At 39.5% G+C, this 25,348-nt stretch overlaps 1 protein-coding gene across 3 annotated transcripts in view; it reads right to left on the bottom strand.

Moving 5' to 3' along the window:
• FAM13A (family with sequence similarity 13 member A) overlaps positions 1 to 25,348 on the bottom strand; it is a 432,557-nt gene that overhangs the window by 123,668 nt on the left and 283,541 nt on the right. For all 3 annotated transcript variants that reach the window (XM_071215588.1, XM_004480543.5, XM_058295541.2), the window contains exon 7: positions 25,081 to 25,244. In XM_071215588.1, the coding sequence (XP_071071689.1) occupies positions 25,081 to 25,244 (164 nt within the window). The remainder of the gene's footprint in view (positions 1 to 25,080; positions 25,245 to 25,348) is intronic.

Here is a 25,348-nt window from a genome sequence, read left to right as displayed (position 1 = left end):
TCACCATGATAAAGGTCATCTATGAAAAACCCACTGGTAAAATCATATTCAATGGTGAAGTACTAAAAGCTTTCCCTCTAAGACAAGGAGCAAGACAAGGATTCCCATTGTCACCATTGCTAATCAATACTGCACTGGACATTCTACTCAGAACAATTAGGCAAGAAAAAGAAGTAAAGGACACTCAAATTGGAGAGGAAGAAGAAAAACTTTCCCTATTTGCAGAGGACATGATCTTATACACAGAAAATCCTGAAAAGTCAACAACAAAGCTACTAGAACTAATAAATCAACTTGCCAAAGTGTCAGATACAAGATAAACATACAAAAATCAGTAGTGTTTTTATACACTAGTAATGAGCAATTTGAAGAGGACATCAAGAGAATAATTCTATTTAAAACAGCAACTAAAAGAATAAAATATCTAGAAATAAATCTGAGGAAGGATGTAAAAGTCTTTTTCATAGAAAACTAGAAACCATTGCTAAAAGAATTCAAAGAAGACCTCATTAAAAGGAAAGAGGGGAAAGAGGGAGTGGATGTGGCTCAAGCTGTTGGTTGCTTGCCTCTCACATGGGACATCCTGGATTCTAAAGAAGATGAGCAGATGCAATGAGCAGAAGCAAAGAAGCTGACACAATGGGCTGGCACAATGAGCAGACAAAACAAGCAGACACAACGAGCAGCGTGCAGATGTTGCTCAAGCTGTTGGGCACCCACCTCAAACACAGGAGGGCCCAGGTTCAGTTCCTAGTGCCTCCTAAAGAAGACAGGCAGACACAATGAACAGCCACAGCAAGCAGACACAGCGAGCAGGCAATGAGCAGACATAGTGAGCAGACAAATGAGGGAGCCACCTTAGGCCAGGGAGAATAGCTGAAAAAAAAAAAAAAAGAAAAAATTCCATGTTCATGGATTCAAAGACTAAATATTGTTAAGATGTCAAATCTACCCAAAGTGATTTACAGATTGAACACAATCTCAATCAGAATTCCAACAGCCTTCTTTATAGAAATGGAAGAGCCAATCACATTTACATTGAATGGTAAGGGACCCTGAATAGCCAAATTCATCTTAGAAAATAAAAACAAGTTGGAGGAGTCATACTTCCTGATCTTAAAATTTATTACAGGAAAGCAGATGTGGCTCAAGTGATAGGGCTTCCTCCTACCATATGGGAGGACCTGGGTTCGATCCCTGGGGTCTCCTGGTGAAAAAGAAGAGAAAGCGTGCCTGTGTGGTGAGCCAGTGCCCACATGGTGAGCCAAGTGCCCATGCTGTGAGCTGAGTGCCCGTAGGGTGAGCCGAGTGCCCCTGTGAGTGCCTGTGTGGTGAGCCAAGTGCCCATGTGAGTGCCCATGTGGTGAGCTGAGTGCCTGCATGATGAGCTGAGTGCCCACATGGTGGGCACCCACATGGTGAGCTGAGTGCCCATTCAAGTGCCTGCGTGGTGAACCAAGTGCTCGCACGCGTGCCCACGTGGTGAGCTGAGTGCGCATGCGGAAAGCCAATGCCTGCACAAGTGAGTCACACAGCGAGATGATGACACAACAAAAGAGAGATGAAGGGGAAAGAGTTGAGGTGAAGTGAAGCAGAAACCAGGAACTGAGGTGGCGCAGCTGACAGGGAACCCGGTTTCCACATCAGAGGTCCCCAGGATCAAATCCCAGTGAATCATAGAGGAGAAAAAATGAGAAGAGAAGACAAAAAGAGAAACAGATAGAGTAGATCACACAGCAAATGGACACAGACAGCAAAAACAGCAGGGCAGGGGGAGGGGGAAAGGGAGAGGAAGGAGGAAAATAAAAATTTTTTTTAAAAGAAAAACTTATTACAAAGCCACAGTAATCAAAACAGCATGGTAGATGTATAAGGACAGATGTATAGACCAATGACATGTAATTGAGATTTCAGAAATCAACTCTTATACCTATGGCCAAATGAATTTTGATAAGGGTGCCAAGTACACTAAGTGGGGGAAAGAACAGTCTCTTAAAAAAAATGGTGTTGGGAGAACTGTATATCCATGTACAAAAGAATGAAGAACACTTATTTATACCATATACAAAACTCAAAATGGATCAAAGACCTAAACATAGGAACCAGAACTATAAAAGTCCTAGAAGAAAACACAGGGTAGCATCTTCAGGACCTTGTGTAATGTAATGTATTCTTAGACTTTACACTGAAACCACAGGCAAGAAAAGAAAAAATAGATAAATGAGACCTTTTTAAAGTTAAAACCTTTTGTGCATGAAAAGACTTTATCATGACACTAAAAAGAGTACCTACAGGACAATGGATGTGGCTCAAGCAGGTGGATGCCCATCTACCACTTGGGAGGTTCCAGGTTCAGTACACGGTGCCTCCTAAGGAAGACGAGCAAGAAAGCAAGCTGACACAAGATGATGCAGTGAGATGATGCAATGCAGAGACACAAGGAAACACAATGAGAGGCACGACAGTGGCAGTGGAGGTTGTTCAAACCATTGTGTGCCTCCCTCCCACATGGGAGGTCCCAGATTCAGTTTCCAGTGCTTCCTAAAAAAGAGACAAGCACACAATGAACAGACACAGGGAGCAGACAGTGAGTGCAAACAAGGAGGTGGGGAGAGAAATAAATAAAATAATTTTTTTTTTAAAAAAGAGTATCTAAACAATGGGAGAAAATAGGTGGAAAACACATATCTGATAAAGAATTAATATCCAGAATATATAAAGCAAACCTATAATTCAACAACAAAAAGACAAAAAAACTCAATTAAAAATGGATAAAAGACATGAACAGACATTTCTACGAAGAAGATATACAAGTAGCCAAAAAGAACATGAAAAGATGCTCAACATATAAACCTCCCCTGAGCAAATAGCTCTCACTCTTCTAACTGAAGAGATTAATCCTGTTTCACCAGATGAAACTGCAATAAAATGCCCTTAGATAACTGGCTTGCAAGACACTTCCAATTCTTCTTGTGACTCATTTCCACCACCCCTCTTTTCTTCCAGACCTATAACTAGACTGAAGTCCCAAGGCCCCACAGGGTGAAGTACAAAGTGTGACCCATGAGGAGGTATACTATACTCCAAAAGAACTGCATGATTTTTCCAATTTATATAGAAAGGAATCAAGGGGTGGAAATGGGAATAGCACCACTCACTATTATCCCTAGTGATCCACTAGTAAAATTTTGCTTCCTGTCCCTAGGGGTAACCTTAAGCTCTGCTGGTCTACAGGTCTTAGTTCCAAAAGGAGTTTGCACCAGGAGACACAACAATGATTACATTGAACTGGGGGTTAAGACTGCCACCTCTTCACTATAGGCTCCTCATGCTTCTGAATCAACAGGCAAAGATATCAATTACTGTACTGGTTGAGGTGGTTGATCTTGACTATCAGGGGGAAAGAGGACTGCACCTACACAAAGGAGGTAAAAGTAAAATTTGCCTGGAATACAGGAGATCTCTTAGGGCATTGCTTAACCACGTCCTGTGAATAAAGTCAGTGGAAAACTGCAACTACTCAATCAAGGCAGAACTATCAATGGCACAGAAATGTCAGTAATACAAGTTTTGGGATACCCCACCAGGCAAGGAACCACAGCCAGCTGAGGAGCTTGCTGATAAAGGGAATATGGAATGGGTAGTGGAAAAGGGTAGGGAGCTACCCTCACACCCTAAGAGCTATGACCATGTGACCAGTTACAGAAATGAGGACTGTAATGGTTATGAATATTTCTTGTTTTGTTATGAGTATTTTGTATATACACATAAAGTAAGTATCTTTGTTTTCTTCCCTAACTTATCTCCTTTTCATATGATATAAGTTGTATTGTCATAGGATTCAAGTTACAGGATATCAAGTTTCAGAGTGAATATTACCCAAGGACTTGCACTATTGTTGGGAGAGTTAGTGCATTTCCAGTTGTACAGGACAATTGAGTATTGTATGTGAAACTATGACTGTCAATGTTTTTTATTTAGAGAGTAAAGTATGGCTTAAGAAGATGTATATGGAAGCCTAGTTGACAAAGGGTGGACTGTGATGATTAAGTTCATGTGTCACCTTGGCCAATTTATGGTGCTCATTCATTTGGTCAAGCAAGCACTGGCCTGGTTGTTACATTTCATGGACTTAAATCATCAGTAAGTTAATTGCATCTATGACTGATTACATGTACAATCAACTGAGGAGATTGCCTTCAGCAGTGAGAGAAGTCTTGTCCAGTCAGTTGAAGGCTTTAAAAGGAGATGTGAGAAGCAGATGTGGCTCAAGCAGGGAAGTATATGTGGCTCAAGCAATTGGGCTCCGGTCTACCATGTACTACGGGGTCCAGCGTTTGTTGCCCAGGGCCTCCTGGTGAAGGCACACTGGCCGGTGTGGTGAGCTGGCCCACGTGGAGTGCTGGCCTGCTCAGAGTACTGCCCTATACAAGAGGACTGCCCCATGCAGGAGTACTGCCTGTGTGGGAGTGCTGGCCCATGTGGAGAGCTGGCACAGCAAGATGACACAACAAAAAGAGACACAGAAGAGAACTAATAAGAGACACAGCAGATCAGGAAGCTGAGGTGGCACAAGAGAATGATCACCTCTCTCCCTCTCAGGAGGGTCCCAAGATTGGTTCCCTGAGCTGCCTGGAATACAGGAGATCTCTTAGGGCATTGAGAACACAAGCAGACACAGAAAAAGACACAGCAAATGGACACAGAGAACAGACAATGGGGAGGGGGAGGGGAAGGGGAGAAATAAATAAATAAATCTTTAAAAAAAAAGGAGATGTAATGATTTCATCAGTCATAACAGAGAATTTCCATCTCTAGTTCAGCTAGCCAGCTTCTCCTGGGGAATTCCTTGAAAATGCTCATTGAATTTCCCAGCTTGCAGCCTACCCTATGGAATGTGAACTTGTGTGTCCCCATAACTGTGTGAGAAATTCTTATAAAAATCTCATAGTATTTACAGATATTTCTGGTCAGGTCTGTTTCCCTAGAGAACCCTGACTAATACATACCTCTCTGTGTCTTGCATAGCAGCCAGAGTGACCTTTTATAGATACATAGCAATTCATTTCACCACTTGCTATTCCCGTCTGTACTCAAAACCTCTTAGAGTTCCCTAACACTTAGAGTAATACCAAAGTCCCTTAGGTTCTAACTTCTCAGTATCTCTCCAACCTCACCTACTATTATCTCTGACTCCAACCACATATGCCTTCTTGCTGTTCCTCAAATACACCAAACATGAATCTACTTAGAGCCTTGTGCCTGGTGCTCACTCTTCTTGAAAGACTCTTTCCTCAGGTGTATTAGTCAGCCTAAGGGGTGCTGATGCAAAATGCCAGAAATCAGTTGGTTTTTATGAAGGGTATTTATTTGGGGTAGGAACTTACAGACAACAGGCCATAAAGAATAATTTACTTCTCTCACCAAACTCTATTTCCATGTGTTGGAGCAAGATGGCTGCCAAAGTCTGCCAGGGTTCAGGTTTCCTGGGTTCCTGTCTTCCCAGGTCTTGCTTCTCTCTGGGCTCAGGGTTCCTCTCTTCCCAAGGCTTACATCTCTTTCCTCTGTGTGCTTACTTCCTGGGGTTCTAGTTTAAGACTTCAACATCAAAGTCTAGCATTAAGAATCCTCCAACTCTGTCCTTTGCCATGCCTTTTTTTTAAAAGATTTATTTATTTATTTATTTATTTATTCTCTCCTCCCTACCCCTTGTTGTCTGCTCTCTGTGTCCATTTGCTGTGTGTTCTTTGTCCGCTTGCATTCTTGTCAGTGGTACCGGGAACCTGTGTCTCTTTTTGTTGTCCTCTTGCTGCGTCAGCTCTCTGTGTATATGGTGCCATGCCTGGGCAGGCTGCGCTTTTTCCGTGTGGGTTGGCTCTTCTCGCAGGGTGCACTCCTTGCACGTTGGGCTCCCCTACATGGGGGACACCCCTGTGTGGTACAGCACTCCTTGTGTGCATCAGCACTGCACGTGGGCCAATTCACCACATGGGCCAGGAGGCCTTGGGTTTGAACCCTGGACCTCCCATGTGGTAGGCAGACACTCTACCCATTGAGCCAAATTCACTTCCCTGCCATGCCTTGTATCTGCGAGTCCCTACCACCAAGGGGTGGAGACTCAATGACCTAATGACATAAGAGGTTTACTGAATCCAATATAATCTCATATGCCCAGAGGAAACGACCAACCAGTTTACAAACATAATCCAATATTTCCTTTTGGAATTCATCAATAATATCAAACTGCTATTTCAGGTATCAGTATGGCTCACTCCTTGCCTGTTTCTGCTTTTTGTTTAATTATTACTTTATTAACTGACTTACGACAGTGTGATGCGACTTGATATAGTTACCAAAAATCACTCAATTTTACACCTGAAGTGGGTGAATTGTATAATGTATAAAATATACCTTAGTAAAGTTAAAAATTTAAACATCACTTTATCAGAGAAACTTTTACTGATCAGTCTATCCCTTATTCTACTCCACTTTTCTTCATAACATTTATTAATACTGGGACATATATTTAACAATTTACTCATTTATTGTTTATCTTTTCCATTAAAGAAAGTAAATCACTTTAAGATGGGAATATCGTCTAGTTCACTGCTGAACTCCAGAATGTGGAAGAGTTCCAGGCACATGGTAGGCATGCAATAAATATTTTTTAAATGAACCAATGAATATGGGATACCAAAATACAGGTACTGATCACATTCCAGCAGAGAATATGATAAGTGACATAATATTCAAAACATGTTGAGGAAAGGAGAAGGTGGAGTAATGATTTCTGTTCTTTTTTTTTTTTTTTAATATATTTTAAATTTATTTTTAAAAGATACATGGATCACACAAAATGTTACATTAAAAAAATACAGGGTGGAAGCGGCTGTGGCTCAATCAGTTGGGCTCCCGTCTACCATATGGGAGGCCCTCAGTTCACGTCCCGGGGCCTCCTTGTGAAGGCAGGCTCACCCGCACGCCTCCTGTCCCACAGATGTTGCGGAGAGCCGGCTCAGCAAGGTGACACAACAAAAAAAAGAAGGGAGACAAGTGAGAACACAGAAGAACCCACAGCAAAATGGACACAGAGAGCAGACAGCAAAGCAAGCTGCAAGAGGGGAGGAGAAATTAAATAAACAAATACAGACACAAGAAGGTACAGTGAATGGGCACAGACAACAGACAGCACGCAAAAAAACCCTGGGAGGGGGGGATTAAAAAAATGCATATTCTCATATGCCCCATCCCACACCCCCCACTTTTCCCACATCAACAACTTCTTTCATTAGTGTGAAACATTCATTGCAATTGATGAACGCATTTTGGAGCACTGCCACACAGCATGGATTATAGTTTATACTCTCTCCCCGTCCAATGGAGTAATGATTTCTGATTGGCGACATTTAGAGGGAGCTTCATTGAGAAAATGAAGTTTAATTTAGATCACTGATGAAGCGGGGAAAAGGCACTCCAGAAAAAGGGAATGATGTTAGTCAAGACAGAGAGGTATGAAATCACTGGGATGCACTGTTAATAATGTGGTTGCAAGGTAGCCTGGTTATAGGATGAATAACTATAGAAGAGCAAACTAGAAAGTTAGGTAATAAATTTTCTTACCATTACTTATATCCTCTTTCATCAACCACTTATACAGTAAAGAGAGGTAGAAAAGAACTTTTGAAGTTTTGATCCAAGTGCAGTGTTAAAATTTGAGCGTCATAGCAATTGTATTGAAAAGCACATTGTGGTGACTGTGTAGAGAATTCTTTGTTCTTAAATACTGAGAGGACTATCAGAGACTTTCATTTTAAGCTATAAGAATAAAAGGAGTTTGAAATTAAACACTGGAGAATATTTTAATAGATATTCAGCTTATATGCAAGAGTTTACCTAAGACATTGGGCTATTTGTTATGGGAGTTAGTAGTGGCTAGGAACAGATTAGAAAAGTTCTGCAGAGATAGTGTGATATTTTTTTCTAATCAAGTCTGGGACTTTGGGGTCATTTTCAAATCTACTTTTCTACAAGTCTTTATTATAAAGGCCAGAAAGTGGGAACAACTAGGAAAATGGTAGCTCCATGGGGAAATTGTGTGATAAAGCTCACCACTATAAATTTCATGAGGCAGTTTTAAACTTTCCTTCATTCATACAAGAATTATTGCAGTAAACTCTACAGTCAGCAGCATATCTACAATATTTGGTTATTTTTTCAAGTTATACATGATATGGTTATGAATCTTGCAGCTAAGTATCCTAGTTTCAAATCAGTTTCACTAGCCAATTAAAAATTCTGAAACCTGGCTCCAACTAGCAGAGGGTGAAACAGTGTAGGGAACAAACACATGTTCAGGAAGTAATTGAAGTGTCCTTTATGAAGTACAAACACAGGGTAGTTATGACTACTTTTTTGTTGTTGGCTGGAATTCAGAAATGAAGAAAGTCATATTTAACTGCAGGAGTTAATAGATTAGTCTGAAGGGCAGTGGCTACTGTTAATGTTGAAAGTTTGATTCTTATGAAATATACTATTGTAATATGTTACTAAAATATGAAATGTTCTTTGTTTGACAAACATCACAAGGCACACACTTTCTGCCACAAGGGCACAGTGAGGTTATGAGCCTCATAAAACAATAGGTTTCTCTTCTATAAATAAGCAGCAAGTTACTGGGAGAAATGCACCATCAGGTCAGAGCCCCTGTGGGGGAAATGGCAAAGAGCTGAAGTCAGGACAATGAGAGGGCACAGCTGTCCTCACTTCTGGGGCATCTCTAAGGGTAGGTGGTACAGAGTTTCCTTGGGTTAATGCTTTCCAAGGACATCAAAATTCAAAACTGACACATGAGATTCTACTATTTTATAGTCCGACCTCAACCTCTGAGATGTCTAGTTCAGCCAGGTGAGTGGTTGGTGCACTTGTCTGTCCTTGGAATTGAAATCCAAACTGGGCATACATAATAATGTCACAAAGATGACAACTATGGCAGCAGCAGCTAAGCACATGTCTACTAAGTACTACTGTAGATGCAAAGGAAACATAAGACATATTCCCTCTTCTTCAGGAACTCATAATCAGGTTGGCGATGAAAAGGTGAAGTGCCTCCAAGGTAGAAGACAGACAAGAAGTAATTGTAAAATGATCTAGAGATCTCTATTTTAATCCCAGCCTGTCAAATAATATGTGATCTTGGATAATTCACTTGACTTAATAAATATTTGTGAAATGAATAGCCTTCTCAGAATCATGGTTTCATCATCCAAGTCACTTTTCAGATCTGAAGTTCTTTTTAAAAATATTTTTATTTGGTAATATACATATAACAAAATTTTCCACTGGGACCAGTTTTTAAGGTACAATTTGGTGGCATTAATTATATTTACAATTTGTATTACCATCACCAACTTTTTTATTACCCAAAACAGAAACTCTGTACCCCTGAGCAATAACTTCCCATTCCCTCTCCACTCAGCCCCTGGTAACCTCTAATCTACTTTCTATCTCTATGAATTTGATATGAAAGGTATTTTATATCAGTAGAACATACAGTATTTGTCCTTTTGTGCTTGGCTTATTATACTTAGCCTAATGATTTCAAGATTCGTCTATGTTGTAGCATGTTATCAGAATTTCATTCCTTGTTATGGCTGAATAATATTCCACTGTACATATATCCCACATTCTGTTTATCCATTCATCAGTTAATGGACACTTGGTGTTTCCTCCTTTTCGCTACTGTGAATAATACTGCTATGAACCTTGGTGTATAAGTATCTGTTTTGAGCAAATATCTAGAAAAAGATCTGACATATGACTTGATATTGATGAGAATATTTGAAATCAAGGTAGTCCAGGAAAATATGGGTTATATTGTGGCTGTAGATATGAGAATGGGAGACATACAACTGGGAGAGAAGGGGCTGGAGAGATAGGTGGGGACAGAGGAAGAAGGTCCCTTGTAGGCAGGGTACAGTTAGCAACTGAATAGTTCTGAGCAGGAGAGTGATATGATTACATTTCTTTGTCTGCAGACATGGTAAGGGGTGGGAGAGTAATGAGGTCAAATACCAAGAATGAATTTGCTGAGGAGTATTCTGGATTTGGTTAGCTCTGGACAGATGATGGGGTAGGGGGCAGGGGAAGAGTTTGAGGTACCTGAGGGACTGGAAAGATATGTACTACTTAGATTGGACATACAGGTATGACTCAGTAGAGAATGCTGGATGGGAGATACAGATCCCAGATGCCATTGCATAGAGTTAGTAATTGAAGACAAAAGCATGGGACCAGTCTTTGTGAATAAAAGCAATCTGGTAGGTTAGTGGAGTAGAGAAAATGTAGTAATTATCTAACCACAAGGTGATGGAGGCCTCGATTATGGTTGAACTAATGGGGGCAGGGCGGGTTGAGGTATGAAGAAAGGGATGTGAGAAGCAGTGAGAAGGAAGTCCTGACAAGATTTGCTGACAGGATACAAAAAAAAAAAAGATTTTGAATCTGGTAGTGGGGAGAATGAAATGCATGTTCAGTTGAGAAGGAAAGATGAGAAGATGAGCTCTGTTTGGCTCACTGGGTTTAAGGTAAATGCTGAAGTGGAGATGATTGGCAGGCACAGGAGACCCAGAGCTGAATTCAGGTCAGCAAAACTCATTTGAAAATTCTCGTTCTGTGACTCTAGATGAGCCACAGAGGGGAAAGCAAAAAGAGGGAACAAACAGCCAAGAAAGGACACTAGGGGCACACTGAATTTAGGCCTGAAAGGAAAGGGAAGGAACATCACAGGAGGAGGAAGTAATATAGGAGATAGGGGAAAACTTCAAGAATATTTAAAGAACCACAATACATTCAGTATGACGAAAAATGTTTTTAAAAAATGCCTGAAATATGCAAATGATAGTCCTGTGTAAATACATACAAATAAGCCTGGAAGATGATATAACAAACAGATCTTAATTCTAAAGGAGAGAGGAAGGAATCGGAATTATGGAGCAAGAGATTGAAAGGAAACGTCAGCCTTATCAGTAATGTGGTTTTAAAACTTTCTAAGAAGAATGTAATCACTGTGCAATTAAAAAGTATTGAAGTGGATTTGGCCCAATGGATAGGGTGTCCACCTACCACATGGAAGGTCCAAGGTTTAAACCCCAGGCCTCCTGACCCGTGTGGAGCTGGCCCACGTGCAGTGCTGATGCGCACAAGGAGTGCCCTGCCATGCAGGGGTGTCTCCCGCGTAGGGGAGCTCCACGTATAAGGAGTGCACCCTGTAAGGAGAGCCGCCCAGCGTGAAAGAAAGTGCAGCCTGCCCAGGAATGGTGCCACACACATGGAGAGCTGACACAACAAGATGACGCAACCAAGAGAAACAGATTCCCGGTGCCGCTGATAAGGATAGAAGTGGTCACAGAAGAACAAACAGTGAACGGACACAGACAGCAGACAACGGGGGGGGGGGGGGGGGGGTGGTGGTGGTGGCGGGGGATGGGGAAGGGGAGAGAAATTAAATAAATAAATAAATACATGTTTTTAAAAAGTATAAAAAAAAGAATAAATAGATATGGAAGTTCTTATAGAGTAAAATGACTCATTTAGGCTGTACATGCTCTTCCAGAAAGAAGGTTTGTTTTTATTTTTGTTTTTTTTAATTTTATTTTTTGTAAGATTTATTTATTTATTTATTTCTCTCCTATTCCCCCCTTCCCCACCCCGGTTGTCTGTTCTCTGTGTCTATTTGCTGCATCTTCTTTGTCCACTTCTGTTGTTGTCAGCGGCACGGGAATCTGTGTTTCTTTTTGTTGCGTCATCTTGTTGTGTCAGCTCTCCGTGTGTGTGGCACCATTCCCGGGGAAGGCTGTACTTTCTTTCCCGCTGGGTGACTCTCCTTATGGGGCGCACTCCTTGCACGTGGGGCTCCCCTACGCGGGGGACACCCCTGCATGGTAGGGCACTCCTTGCGCGCATCAGCACTGTGCATGGGCCAGCTCCACACGAGTCAAGGAGGCCCAGGGTTTGAACCACAGACCTCCCATGTGGTAGACGGATGCCCTAACCACTGGGCCAAGTCTGCCGCCATGGTTTGTTTTTAATACACATTGAAAATTGACTTATTATAGTTTCCCTCAGTTACCTGTCAATTAAATACAAGTCTGCAAATAAGCAATGGTATTTTTTTTAATGCTATATTCTTCTACATATTATTTTAGGTAAATCATTGATATAGTGGTAGCTATTTATGTATTCCCATTATGGATAAGGAAAGCATTTTAATTGCTCCTATAGCTTAATCTCTTAATAGAAGAGCCAAGCGCAAAACTTACATTAATTGTCCACGTCTATAGGGCCTCACCTTAAAAGGAGACTGAGAATCTCTATAGAAACTCAGACCTAGAGTCATGAAGTTCACAGCAGCACACTCGCTTACTTTTCTGGTCAATACACCTATAATTGTTTTGAGCAACTCCAAAAATGTTGGAGATTTTTCCTTCTATTTCTACTCCTTCCTGAAATACTGATCACTTCAATAACTTTTTATTATAACACAGTAGGAAGCTGGACTCCTTCCAGGGAGGAGAAAACAAAGAGCTTTTTATCCTCCTCTTCCTCTCTCTTCTAATGAATTACCTTTCATGAGGACCTGACCTTTATTTTTGTGCCACTATGCTCTATTACAGTCAAAGAAAACCGTGAAGGAACAAATTCTCTTAAAGTGTAACAAACACAAAGCTCTCTGCAGATATTATTTTCTTAAACAATAGCTATATTTTAGCAATCTGCAATCAAGTGACTTTCTTGTTAAAGTCTATCTTTTCTCCCTCATCCCAAGTTTTTTGTTTACATTTTTAAAAACAACACTATTGGGGGTATATTTTCCTTAGCAAAAAATTCACCCATTTTAAGTTTACAAAGTTTTAGAAATATTACTCAGTGGTACAACAATCAACGTGAATCAGTTTCAGAATATTTTCATATCCCCAATAATTCTTTGTGACCATTTACATACCCTCTGTTCCCACCTGCAGCCTCAGGCAATCACTAATCTATTTTTCTGTCTCTATGAATTTTGCTTTTCTGGACATTTCATATAAATGTAGTCTCTTGTGTTTTCACCCCTACATTATGGAACAAAACTAGAGATTTTCCTTTGGCCTCTAAGAAAACCACATATAAATATTACAGTGAGCTTTAAAAAACTCATACATTTAAATAAATAAATTACCTTTCAAATAAAACATTATAATAAAGACTATTTTGCAAATAAAATGCTAAAAATACAACCAGGTTCTCAAATTCTTTAAGTTCTAAAATTTAAAATACTCAGAGTAATATTACAATAAGGTACTAGAAAGCATGAAACTATGATTTTTTATTGCTTCCACATGGTGAAACAGATGATAAGAAAGCTATCCTTGAAGCTTCAGCAATTTGTGTTCAAATCATTTTATCAACTCAAACTTTATGTAATATGGAGCTTTTCCTTCATTTAATATGAAGCTTTTTGGGATGGATATGTAACTTTCCCTCCCAGAAAAATATTAAAATGTCCTCTTCCTTAGCACACTACTTAATACCTGCAGTTTAGTTTTTATGTTTTTATTTTCTACCCAATATCTTTAAAAGGAACAAGATAAGGATATCATGTGTAGTAAGAACCACTAGAATGTTCATCCTGCTTAAGGGGATGCACCTGCCCAATAACCATCACATTTCTGCCAGGGCCTCTGACTCACCAAATTTGTACATCAAACTAATGCTGTGGACAACCACAGGCATTTACTTCTTTAGAGCAGGTATATTAGATTATAAATTACGCTCTTCAGCCTATTGTGAATTTTAGTTACATAGACAAGTTTATTTTACAGAAAAAAATTCTTAGAGTATTTTAGGATTGCTGCTGTGGCGTTTAGATGATATCAGGATTTGCTAATGCTTTCACTGAATGATATGAACATGTCACTGCTAATTATTTGTCTTTGACTCTGAATTCAGTATAAAAGAAATAATTTCAGTGAGCGCTAACATAATCAAGAGATATTTATCCATTACGCTTTTCTCTTAAAGCCACTCTTTCATGAGAGAAACATTCAATGAAGACTGGAGAAATGGTTGTTTATATTATTACATCCTCAACAAATAAAATAATCTTAAATTATAGCTAAGATATAGATAAGTATTAAATCTATGTAGTTGTTTTTCTCAGCATCCTATAGCTATTTTATTCAAAATTTCAATCTTTAAAGTAGAAAAAGTCTTGTGACGACACAATGAGATGTAAAAATTTTCTCTAAATCAGTTTCACAGAATATTAAGAAATATTAAGATATGTCATGGATTTTTATACTACTATATAGGTCCAAAATAGAATTTAATATTTTAAAGGAACCAAAATTGACAGTTTTTTAAATAAAGTTCATCAATATATTTAACACTTCAAGTTCCTATATTTTAGGGCACAAGGAATGGTTTCAAATATGCATCTGATTTCCTGGTTTTACTAGGTTCCATATTAACTCCTCTGAAAAATATATTTAAAGTAAAATAAATAATAAATCTCATTAAACAGCAGAGAAATTTGATAAGGGACTAAAAATGTTCTTCTAATTCATAAAATTCTGCTAAGCTAATATATATTTTAAGAGGCAGACAGCCAAGTCAAAGTGAAAATGGGAGTTGCAAACATATATTTCTTTATTATAAAAACTAAAAGATATAAAAGAATGAACTGCATCTTTTAACAAGCAATTTATATATTAATTTTTTTGTTTAAGAGCTAAAAGATTTTGTAAAAATCACCATCTTTAGAAAGCTGTAAGGAAGTATTACCAATTTTCAAATAAATTAAGTAGTTAACCACAATTCTCGCAAGAAAGATAGAAATAAGCCCACTCTTAGATGCCAATTTAAACAATTCTGTATGAGATAAATACAGAAAAAATATGTTATTGAATTAAATAACGTTCCAAGATAGAAGTCATCCAATAAGTTATAAATGATAACCAATTCCTCTTTGGACTTTCGAAGCATCAAATTTTAAAATGCTTTGTTCCTCTAAGATTTTATTTTTTACTGCTACTATGTAAATTGTAGAAAAATAACAAATGCTTGCTGATAACAATTCATATTTCCATTACATGTTCTAAAGCAATGGGATTATGTATAAGATTTGAAACTGACAAGAAAAAAGATCAAAGGTAGTCAACCTGGAAAAAAAAATTCAGCAGAAAGGTTTAAAACTTAAAAGTTGTGGAAAACAGACTATTAAAAGCCAAAAATCACTCTTGAAAGTCCTAGAAATTGACCTTTACCCTGTTGTTGAAAATTCACAGGACACTTCACCATTCTGGAAATCTCATTGCCTAGAGCCTCTTTTTTGATTTTTACCTTCGTTGTTAACTGGTATAGTAACTGCTGGAAACCAAATTGTTAAGGATAAAGGTCTTGCTCTGATTTTACCTATTGCAAACAGAAAGATATTTTTCCTGTTTGCAAAAAATCAAAGTTGCCAAATCATAGGCCAAATGGCAATAGGTTTTGCTGAAAATTTTTTTCTTTTTCAATGAGCAAATAAAGTAAATTCAATAGTAGGAAAAGCCCAGCTAAATGCCTCTTAAAACTCCTTGAAAAAAAAGAGTAGGTAAGCAAAGGCAAATACTGCATCAAAGAATAGGGGTATAACAGTGTACTTAGTATGCATTGCCAAACTTTGTGTATAAGACTGGGGAAAATAATAAACTGTTAAGGCAAAAGGTAGAAACTTCCCTAAAGAAAAGACTTAGAGAAAGTAGTGGTATGTGTGTATATTTTATGTCACTAAGCAAGCAAACAAATAAATATACACACATTTATTGTTTGTTCATTTAAAATTTATGTGCTAACCATTAACTTGTTCTGGCAACTAGATGCATGTGAAAACAGCTTCATACGTTCATTTTTTGGAATAGAAATTGATACAATAGTCAAGTACTTCAAAGATATAATTCCTTTTTAGTTAAATCTAATTATCTCCATTTGCCTTTTTTTTTCAAGGAGGTACTGGGAATTGAACCTGGGACCTTGTACATGGGAAGCAGGCTCTCAACCACTGAGCTACATCTGCTCACCAATGAGAGTTGGCTTTTATCGTTTGTTTCTTTGTTTTTAGGAGGTACTGGGATTGAACCCAGGACCTTGTACATGGGAAGCAGGTGTTCAACCACTTGAGCTACATCCCCTCTTCCTCCAATTGTTCTTTGATAATTTGTCTCACAATCTATTGAATAGTAAAAAGTAAAGATCCCTAGGCAGATCCAGTAAATTTATTGATAGAGATAGAAAGCTGAATGAATTTCTTCTCTATAAGAATTAGCAAGGTTTAACACAGATGGGGGTGTTTCATCTGCACCTTGAAGGTGGCCAAGTGTGAAGGATTCATAGTTTTTATAGGCTGGATTTTTTAAAAAAATTGGAACATTTAAAATATATTCATAAATAAAAATATGCATTTGTTTTAATGAGGGATCTAGAGGCTGACTAGAGGAACACACATGGTAACTAGAGTGAAGGTTTGTTGTGTCTTTCCTCTACAATCTCACTTCAATTGTATATCAGAAATACAGATTCATTCTCCAAACAGGACGCTTTCGCCTTGTTACCTTGAGAAGCAGGAAACTTTTAATTTTCATTTTCTGATCAGATGAATAAAAATAATTAAACAAACATTTGACTTCTTTTCATTATTTGGTTTAAGGCATTCTTGGTATAATTCTTTAGAAAGTCATTTGGTAAAATAACCTCTACGCTAACTCTTGTCATCCCTGCTACTTGACCCTGGCTTTTAAACTAGAGAAGACACATTTTTTAAAGGCCACGTGTTTCTCTTGCCCATATATGATTTGCACCTGTGCCCCTCCTTCTTTTTGTAACTTTTCTACACTGACTAAGGTTAATTCCACCGCTGATTACAACCTTCACATCTGAGCAACGCCAGGGAGCAGGGTTCACACAGGCTTGGACTGTGAAGCGTGCCCTCGGAGGCGTGCTCTGCCCAGCCAGCCGCACAGGCCCAGCCAGCCGCACAGGCACAGCCCTGCTACCTGCTCTCTGGATTCCCTCCTGGACTCCTTCTGTTGTCGCCAAGCTTGTAATAGCAGCTTCTCCTTCTCTACTAGGTCTGTCCATTAAGCATACAAACCTGCTTACAGTTCATTCATTAAAATATCAGAATACTTAAAGAAACAAACAAAATCCAACTCAAGTCCTCCTCTGGTGATGCCTTATTCTTTCCTTTCCCTTCCAGACACAAAGTCTTGTCCATATCTCCTCATTCTCAATACCCGACACTGACTTAATGGAGCTCAGATTTGGCACCGGTTACTCTAATGGCCTCCGTGATGGTCTCCCTGCTCTTCTTAAGGTCGCCTTTATTTTTTCCTTCTGCATTATTCTGGGTCTTTATAACACCTTTAAAAATATCTGTTTCTACCATTTTTCTGCTTTACATTGCTATAATCATTCCCCATCCCTTTAAAGAGAAAATTCAGACCGTATATGGGATACAGTGTTCCATGCTCTGAGCTACTGAGCTTCACCTCATTACCCTCCTTTACTCGCCTCTACACAGTCTGAGCTCCAGAGCCCCTGAATCAATTTCAGCACTTGCAGTGCTCCTCCATGCTTCCTTCACTGCCCTGTGTGTCCTTGCGAAGGCTGTTTTCCTTCCAGGAGCACCCTTATCTCTATTTTCCAGTCCAGGAAACCCTAGTTATCCTCCTAGTATGAGTTCCAAAGTCCCTTTCTTTCTCAATTCTTCATCATCCTCATCTCCCTGCTGGCCGCATGCCCTTCCTCTGGCCTTGCACAGACTCTGAACGAAATGTTAAGCTTCTTGAGAGAAATGCCTGCATTTTATTTATGCTTTTATTATAAGCCCATTCCACAGGCCCTGGCACATAACATGTATTTATTAAATGGGTTTAATGATAATTACTAAATTTTTATTCACTTTTCCTCTGTTTCCCCAAGTGGAGAACTTATGTTTTTCATCTCTGAATCCCCAGCCGGCAGCAAATAAATGCTACACAACTGTCAATAGAAATGAACGTCTGTTGAAGGAACGAAAAATATTACTGTCTTCCAAACCTCCCTCCTCCAATCCAGCCTGCACGCTGATGCAAGATGACTGTTCCTACCCTACTGACTTGCCATGTTACCCATCCCCCACCCTACCCAGCTCAAAACTTACATTGGCTTCTTATTGCTTATGGGTGAAGCCTAGCTTCTCTTACCTTAGTTTTATTTTTCCATTTTAAAAACAATCGTAATGAGGTATGTCATTCATATGAATGTACATAAACAATAAGTGTACAGTGAAAGTTGTGAACTTACAAAATTAACATGCATAACATCATACGTAATTGGTTACTACTAAAACATTACTTACATTTAGTTAATTTTCCTCCAACCCACCCTATTATTATATTATTATTACTATTATATTATTTAAACATGAACATACATAAATAATAAGTGTCTAGTAAAAGTTGCAAACATGCATAACATCATACGGGGTCACATACAGCAACCTGCCACCAATGCCTTGCATTGTTGTGAGACATTTGTTACCAATTATGAAAGAATATCATCAAAATCTTACTAACTATAATCCATATCTTACATTTGGTGTATTTTCCCTCCAACCCACTCAATTATTATTTTTAAATATATTTTTTATTATAGAAGTTGTGAACACACAAAACAATCATGCACATGTGCAGAATTTCCATATGACAGCCCTCTATCAACACACCACATCATGGTGGGAGATTTGTTAGAGATTACGAGATAATATCACAGACTATTACCACTTACCATGTCCATAGTTAAATTTGGCACACTTTTTCCATACTCCCCCATTATCAACACAGTATATCTTTGGCATAGATGCATGAATATTACAGTATTGCTTTTAACCACAGTCCATAGGTCACTCCAATTGTATTTTTCCCATGTTTCTTCAAATTCCCACCACCCTGCAATAGTGACATACATTTGCTCTAGCTCACAAAGTACATTCTTGCGTCTGTACCATCAACCACAGTTCTTATCCACCTCTGGGTTTACTGTGTTATTCAGTCCCTAGAATATAGTCTAGCTTTCTCTCAAATGACATTTTCATCCCTAGACTACACTTTGTAGGCACATTCCTATTTATAACCCATTTCTACACTTATACAATAAAGTCAGCTACTCTGTGGTATTTTTTGTTTTTTGTTTTTTGTTACTGTTCATATGCATGGAATATCCTTTCCCACCTTTCATTTTCAATCTATTGGTATCCTTGAATGGAATATCTTTCCAGTTATTTAGGCCTTTTAAAATTTCTGTTAACATTGGGTTGCAGTTTTCTGAATACAAGTGCTTTACATCCTTGGTTAAGTTATTCCTGACTATTTGAGTTTTATCTGTCATATTTTATTTTCACCACTCTTTTGATACTTTTAGTTACTTTTATTGGTATGATCTTCATTTCTAGACTCTCTTCCAGGCCTCTTTCTCCTGTCTTTTCTTTTCAGACTCTAGCATACCCTTTAGTATTTCCTGAAAATATGGTCTCTTGCTTAAAAATTCTCTGTTTTTGTTTATCTGTGAATATTCTAATCTCACCCTCATTTTTAAAAGATAGTCTTGCTGGATATAAACTTTTTGGCTGGAAGTTTTTCTCTTGTAGTATCTTAAATGTATCAGACCACTGCCCTCTTGCCTCCATGGTTTCTGGTGAGAAATGAGCACTTAATCTTATTGGGTATCCCTTATATGTTATGCATTGCTTTTCTTTTGCTGTTCTCAGAATTCTCTCTTTGTCTTTGGCATTTGACATTCTGATTAGTATGTATCTCAGAGTTGGTCTATTCAGATTTTTTCAGATGGTGGCACATTGTGCTTCTTGGACATAGATATCTATGTCCTTCAATAGAGTTGGGAAATTTTCTACCATTATTTCTTTAAATATTCCTTCTTCCCCTTTTCCTTTCCCTTCTCTTTCTGGGACAACCATGACATGTATGTTTGCATGTCTCTTTTTGTCATTTAGTTCCCTGAGAACTTGTTCAATTTTTTCCATTCTTTTCTTCATCTCTTCTTTTGTATGTTTGCTTTTGGAAGACATTTCTTCAGGCTCACCAATCAACACTTTCTTCTGCCTCCTCAAACCTGCTGTTATATAATTCCAGTGTATTTTAAAATTTCATTTATTGCACATTTCATTCCTGTAAGGTCTGCTATTTTTCTACATATGCTTCAATTCTTCTTTGTACTCACCCAATATCTTTTTTTTATTTTTTATTTTTTATTTTATTTTATTATTTTTTATTTTATTTTATTTATTTCTCTCCCCTTCTCCCCCACCCCAGTTGTCTGTTCACTGTGTCTATTTGCTGCATGCTCTTCTTTGTCCACTTCTGTTGGCACAGGAATCTGTGTTTCTTTTTGTTGCGTCATCTTGCTGCGTCAGTTCTCCATGTGTGCGGTGCCATTCCTGGGCAGGCTGAACTTTCTTTTGCACTGGGTGGCTCTCCTTATGGGGTGCACTCCTTGTGTGTGGGGCTCCCCTACACAGGGGACACCTCTGTGTGGCACGGCACTCCTTGTGTGCATTAGCACTGTGCGTGGGCCAGCTCCACACAGGTCAAGGAGGCCCAGGGTTTGAACCGTGGATCTCCCATGTGGTAGGTGGACACCCTAACCACTGGGCCAAGTCCGCTTCCCCCAATGTCTTCTTAATATCCTTAATCTCTTTGGCCATCCCATTGAATTTATTAAAAAGATTTGTTTGAATATCTATGATTAGTTGTCTCAACTCCTTTATGTCATCTCAAGGCTTATCTTGTTCCTTTAACTGGGTCATATCTTCCTGCTTCTTGGTATGGATTGTAATTTTTTGTTGGTGTCTTGGCATCTGGCTTTCTAGATGTATTTATTCTGGATATAGTTTCTCTCTTTAGTTTAGGGCCTTCTTGACTTTTCTCCCTTGCTAGTTATGTAGCAGGAGCCAAGGATGTAGTTTGTGTTGTAAGCTGTGGAGGCTCAAGCTACCCACATTGCCCCAGTGATGGATGAAGCTCCTCCTACCTTTCTCCTTTGCCAGGGGGAGGAAAGAGCCACAGGTGTTTGTAATGATCCAAGTCTTGCAAGCCTGGACTGTAGTTGCCCAGAGAGACTAATGAAGCTTCACACCCCTTCCTCCCCTGCCTAGGGCGGGGATGGAGTAGCAGACGTGGGCACAATCTATGCCATGCAGGTAAAAAATGACCACAGTTGCCCCAGTAGAGTTCTGACTATTCAGTCTGTGCCAGCCAAATGGACCTTCAGGTACCCAGAGAGGCTTGTTCAGGTCCTGCCAGTTTCCTCCCTGCCAGAGGTGAAGGTGAAGCCTAGGCTAGGGCTGTAGTCCCATCTGGGTGGAAAGAAGCTGGTCACTGTGATTTTCAATCACCCTGGCTTCCCCTCAAGTCAGGGGCAGAGTTAAAATGATGGCTATTGGCCTCTCTGACTTGGACAGGTTCAAACTTTAGCTGTTCTTAGAATTATACTTTAGCCAGCCAAGTTTACTAATCAGTAGCTGAAGTCAGTGAGTAACCATCTCTTCCTCCCCCATTTATAGGAAATGGAGCTTCCAACTCCAGACACAGAATAGTTCCTGAAGTGGCTTGTGCTGCCAGAGTAGGATGAGTACCAGCCTCTGTGGTGTGGCCTGTAGTTTCCTGGAGAGGCTGGCACAGGTCCCCCCAGCTTCCTCCCTGCTGGAGGTGGGGCTGGGGCTTAAGCGAGAGCTACAATCTGATCTGTGTGGATAGAGGATGGTCCCTACCAGCACAGATTTTCAGACTGTCTCACTTCGCCTCATGCTGGGGATGGAGTTCAAATGGTGGCTACCAGCCTCTCTGACTTGGACAGGTTCAAACTTTAGCTGTTTTGGGGATTATATTTTAGTGTACTACATTTACTAATCAGTAGCTGAGATTGGTGCCCAACTGTCTCTTCCTCCCCCATTTTTGGGATGTGGAGTTTCCAATTCCAGCCACTGAATAGCTCCTGAGGTGGTTTGTGCCACCAGTGGAGAGTGGGCACTGGTGTCTGTGGCTTGGAGTGCTCTACTCACAAATTATCTCAATCTTCTCTGCAGATGGGGAGTCTCTTCCTTCCATTTTTTCAAAGATGTGCAGGTTGCTCTTCTGGTCTCCTGGAGCCCCCAAACAGGTATTTTAGATAGCTCTGGGTGATTACTAACTGCCTTGTAGCTTGAGCTGACTCATGAGGCTTCTTACTCACATAAGTTTTATATGTTGTGTTCTCATTTTCATTTGTTTTGAGATTACCAATTTCTCTTGCAATTTCATTTTTGACCCACTGATTCTTTAAGGGTATGTTGTGTAGCCCTCATATATTTGTAAAATTCCCATAAGTTCTGTTATTTTTCTAACCAAGATTTAAAATTTTTCTTTATATTCACTCGGTGTCTTCTTAATGTCTTTCATTTCTTTAGCCATGTTGACTTTCAAGTCCATGATTTGACTTAGATTTGTATGAACATCATTAATTAGTTGTTTCAAGTCCTGTGTTGCATCGGGAGCTTTGATTTGTTCATTTACGTGAGTCACAACTACCTTTTTCTTTGTATGACTTATAATTTTTTAAATGATGTCTAGGCATCTGATTATTATGCTGCGTTTACTCTGATGTTATTTCTCTCTTGCCTAGGGATTTACTGTTAAAGTGGCTGTGTGTTACCACTGTTCTCTGACTCTTAGTTCAACCTGTTCTAGATAGCTATGATTGCTCATGTTTAACTGCTCAAACCAGGGCGAAGGACCCAGTAATGGGGTGCATGCCAGTTTCCAAGGGCCTTGGAGAGGGTGGCAGTTAAGGCACCTGCTTTCCTCTCTTTTTAAAAATTATTATTTTTTTTCCTTTTTTGTGCACTTTTCTGGTAGGGCCAGCAGTTGGTGCTCTTTGGCAGATGGCTCAGCTAGACCCCAGGTGCTAGGCATGAATGCATTCAGCGAACTCCTCAGGAGGGTGGGCAGTGCAGAGGCAATGGCCAAGCCTCACAAACTTTCTCAGAGGCTGTTCTCTGCCCTTCCAGCCACACCTTCCTTTCCTCTGCTTCTTCAGCAACCAGCCTGGTGCAGTATGGAGAGGGTTTGAAAAGGCAAATTATCTTTAGCTTCCTGCAGGTTCTCAGGGCAAATAATGTCATGGGTCCACCCTGCCTGGAAGTGTGCTACTCCTCCACTGAAGCATATCAAGTTCACTGGCCAAAATCTGAACTTGCTGTAGGCTGTGCCCCTTCCTTTCCCTTCTCGGGGAAGAGGACGCTTGCAACCTCCTCAGTCTGTAGCTGCTGTAGTCCACAGACTGCTATTTGTTCTGTAGGTGCAGGAAGGGTGCCTGCTACTGCTTTTGCAGCTCTTCTTACGGGATTTTTCAGCCAGCTTAGACTCCTTTCCTTTGTCCCTCTGTCTTCTGGGTGGTGTCTTGCTCGTCTGGTGTCCTGAGCCCCAGAGCAGACTTCCAGACAGTCTCTGCCTGTCCTCTAGCTATTTTTTTTTCTGGGAGAGAAGTGATCCCTCCACCTCTATAATCCTCCAACTTCCTGGAAGTCCTTAAGAGGAGATGAGTGGAATTCACACCAGCTGGGATTCAGTTTCTTTTCAGACAGCTACAGAAGAGTCCAAGTACAAATGCTTAGCACAAAGCATTCAAGAGACAGGGAAAGAAGCCCTCCCATCAAGGCCAGTCTCCCAGGGTGGCCAAAAACAGCACCAGATTGGGGGCTGATAAATGGCAGCTCCTAAAGGCCTACTCCGGGATGGACAAGAGAGACCCCTACCTGAGTTATTTTGGGTTTATTATAACCTCTGCCTAGAATGCTTTCGTTGATTTTCATAAGGTTCTTTCCTGCTCCTCCTCTGCCTTCAGGTCTCAGCTGAGGCCTTCTCTGACCACTCAAAACAAAATTGTTTTTGAGTCACTCTATTACATAACCTATTTTAACTTCTTAATATCCTGATACAGCCGAAAATATTTTCTTCACAGGCTTTGTGTGTGCATCTCTACATTTCTTCCCCATGAGAATGTAAGGTCCATAAACACAAGGGCCTGGTATGCTTTGTTCACTGCTGCAACCCCCACCTTAAAACAGGTCCTGGAGCACAGAGGTCAGTTGTGAAACATCTGTCCCATGAGTGAAACACTGATTGCAAAAATACTTTAACCTGGCATTTAATGTCCTCTGGCACCACTCCATTTTCTAACCTTATAGCCAACTACCTGAGATGTCTTTAAGAGTGAGGCAGATTTGTTTGCTATTTCTGGGATAGCCATTATGCCTCCTAACTACACCTATCTAGGATGATTTTGTCCTCTTTCTATTCCTTTTAAAGTCATTTCCTCTTTTAAGACTGAGCTCAAATTCCATCTCTTCTATAAAGCAGCCCAAAATGGTAAGTGCTTTAACTATATTATTTATCTATTTAATATCCTAAACATCTTTTAATTCCTTAGAGCTCTCTCTGTCATGTTTGGAATGGAATATTCATTTTATAAATAGGTTATAATAAATGAAAAAATTCTTAAAAGGAAAAATTCTATATGCTAAGAGTAAATAAGATTCAAATCCCATTTTATCTATTTTAAGGAAATGGCATGCCTATTTCTTCCAGTATGTGCAGCATAATGTTAAAACAGAACATTCAAAGCCTTGTCCATCAGAGTTGATCCTAGTAATAACTCTGATTTCCACTTTAACTTGCAGATAACATTTGCCACTGAATATATTATGAAAAGGCATCCAAAAATTATTCTTCTAACTTTAACTGTGAACCCAACATTGTCCTATTGATTATATAACTTGTTTTAATCCCCAAAACAAAACAGGAACAATTCTATGAAAAGAACTATTAGAAAATTCTGAAGACTTAGAGTGGATTTTAAGTATTTTTACAGCTCTCTATCCTGTTGGCCCCCCTGGTAGATATGTGCAAACACACCTATATATGTGAGCAGACTACAAAATATGAGTCATGTAGATAAAGGAAACATTCTAACCTGGAGACCAACGGGGCACCACGGGCTCCCTCTGCTAAGTTCATGTCATCCAAGCAGGGTTTTCTGGTAGTTGGCTGCAGGCTGACCTGAGGAAGGCCTTCAGATAGCTGTGGTTGGGGTACCCTGAGGGCCTGAATAGATCCCTCACTTTTGGACTTTGGGATCTAGAAAATAAAATTGAAAAGAAAAAAAAAGAGGAACAATCTGAAATTCTTTCAAATTAATTTAATGAAGAAAGATAATTTATTAATAATCTGAAGTATTAATA

Source organism: Dasypus novemcinctus, chromosome 1 (genome assembly GCF_030445035.2).
Source record: "Dasypus novemcinctus isolate mDasNov1 chromosome 1, mDasNov1.1.hap2, whole genome shotgun sequence".
Classification (NCBI taxonomy): domain Eukaryota; kingdom Metazoa; phylum Chordata; class Mammalia; order Cingulata; family Dasypodidae; genus Dasypus; species Dasypus novemcinctus.
This window is presented reverse-complemented; position numbering and strand designations above follow the sequence as displayed.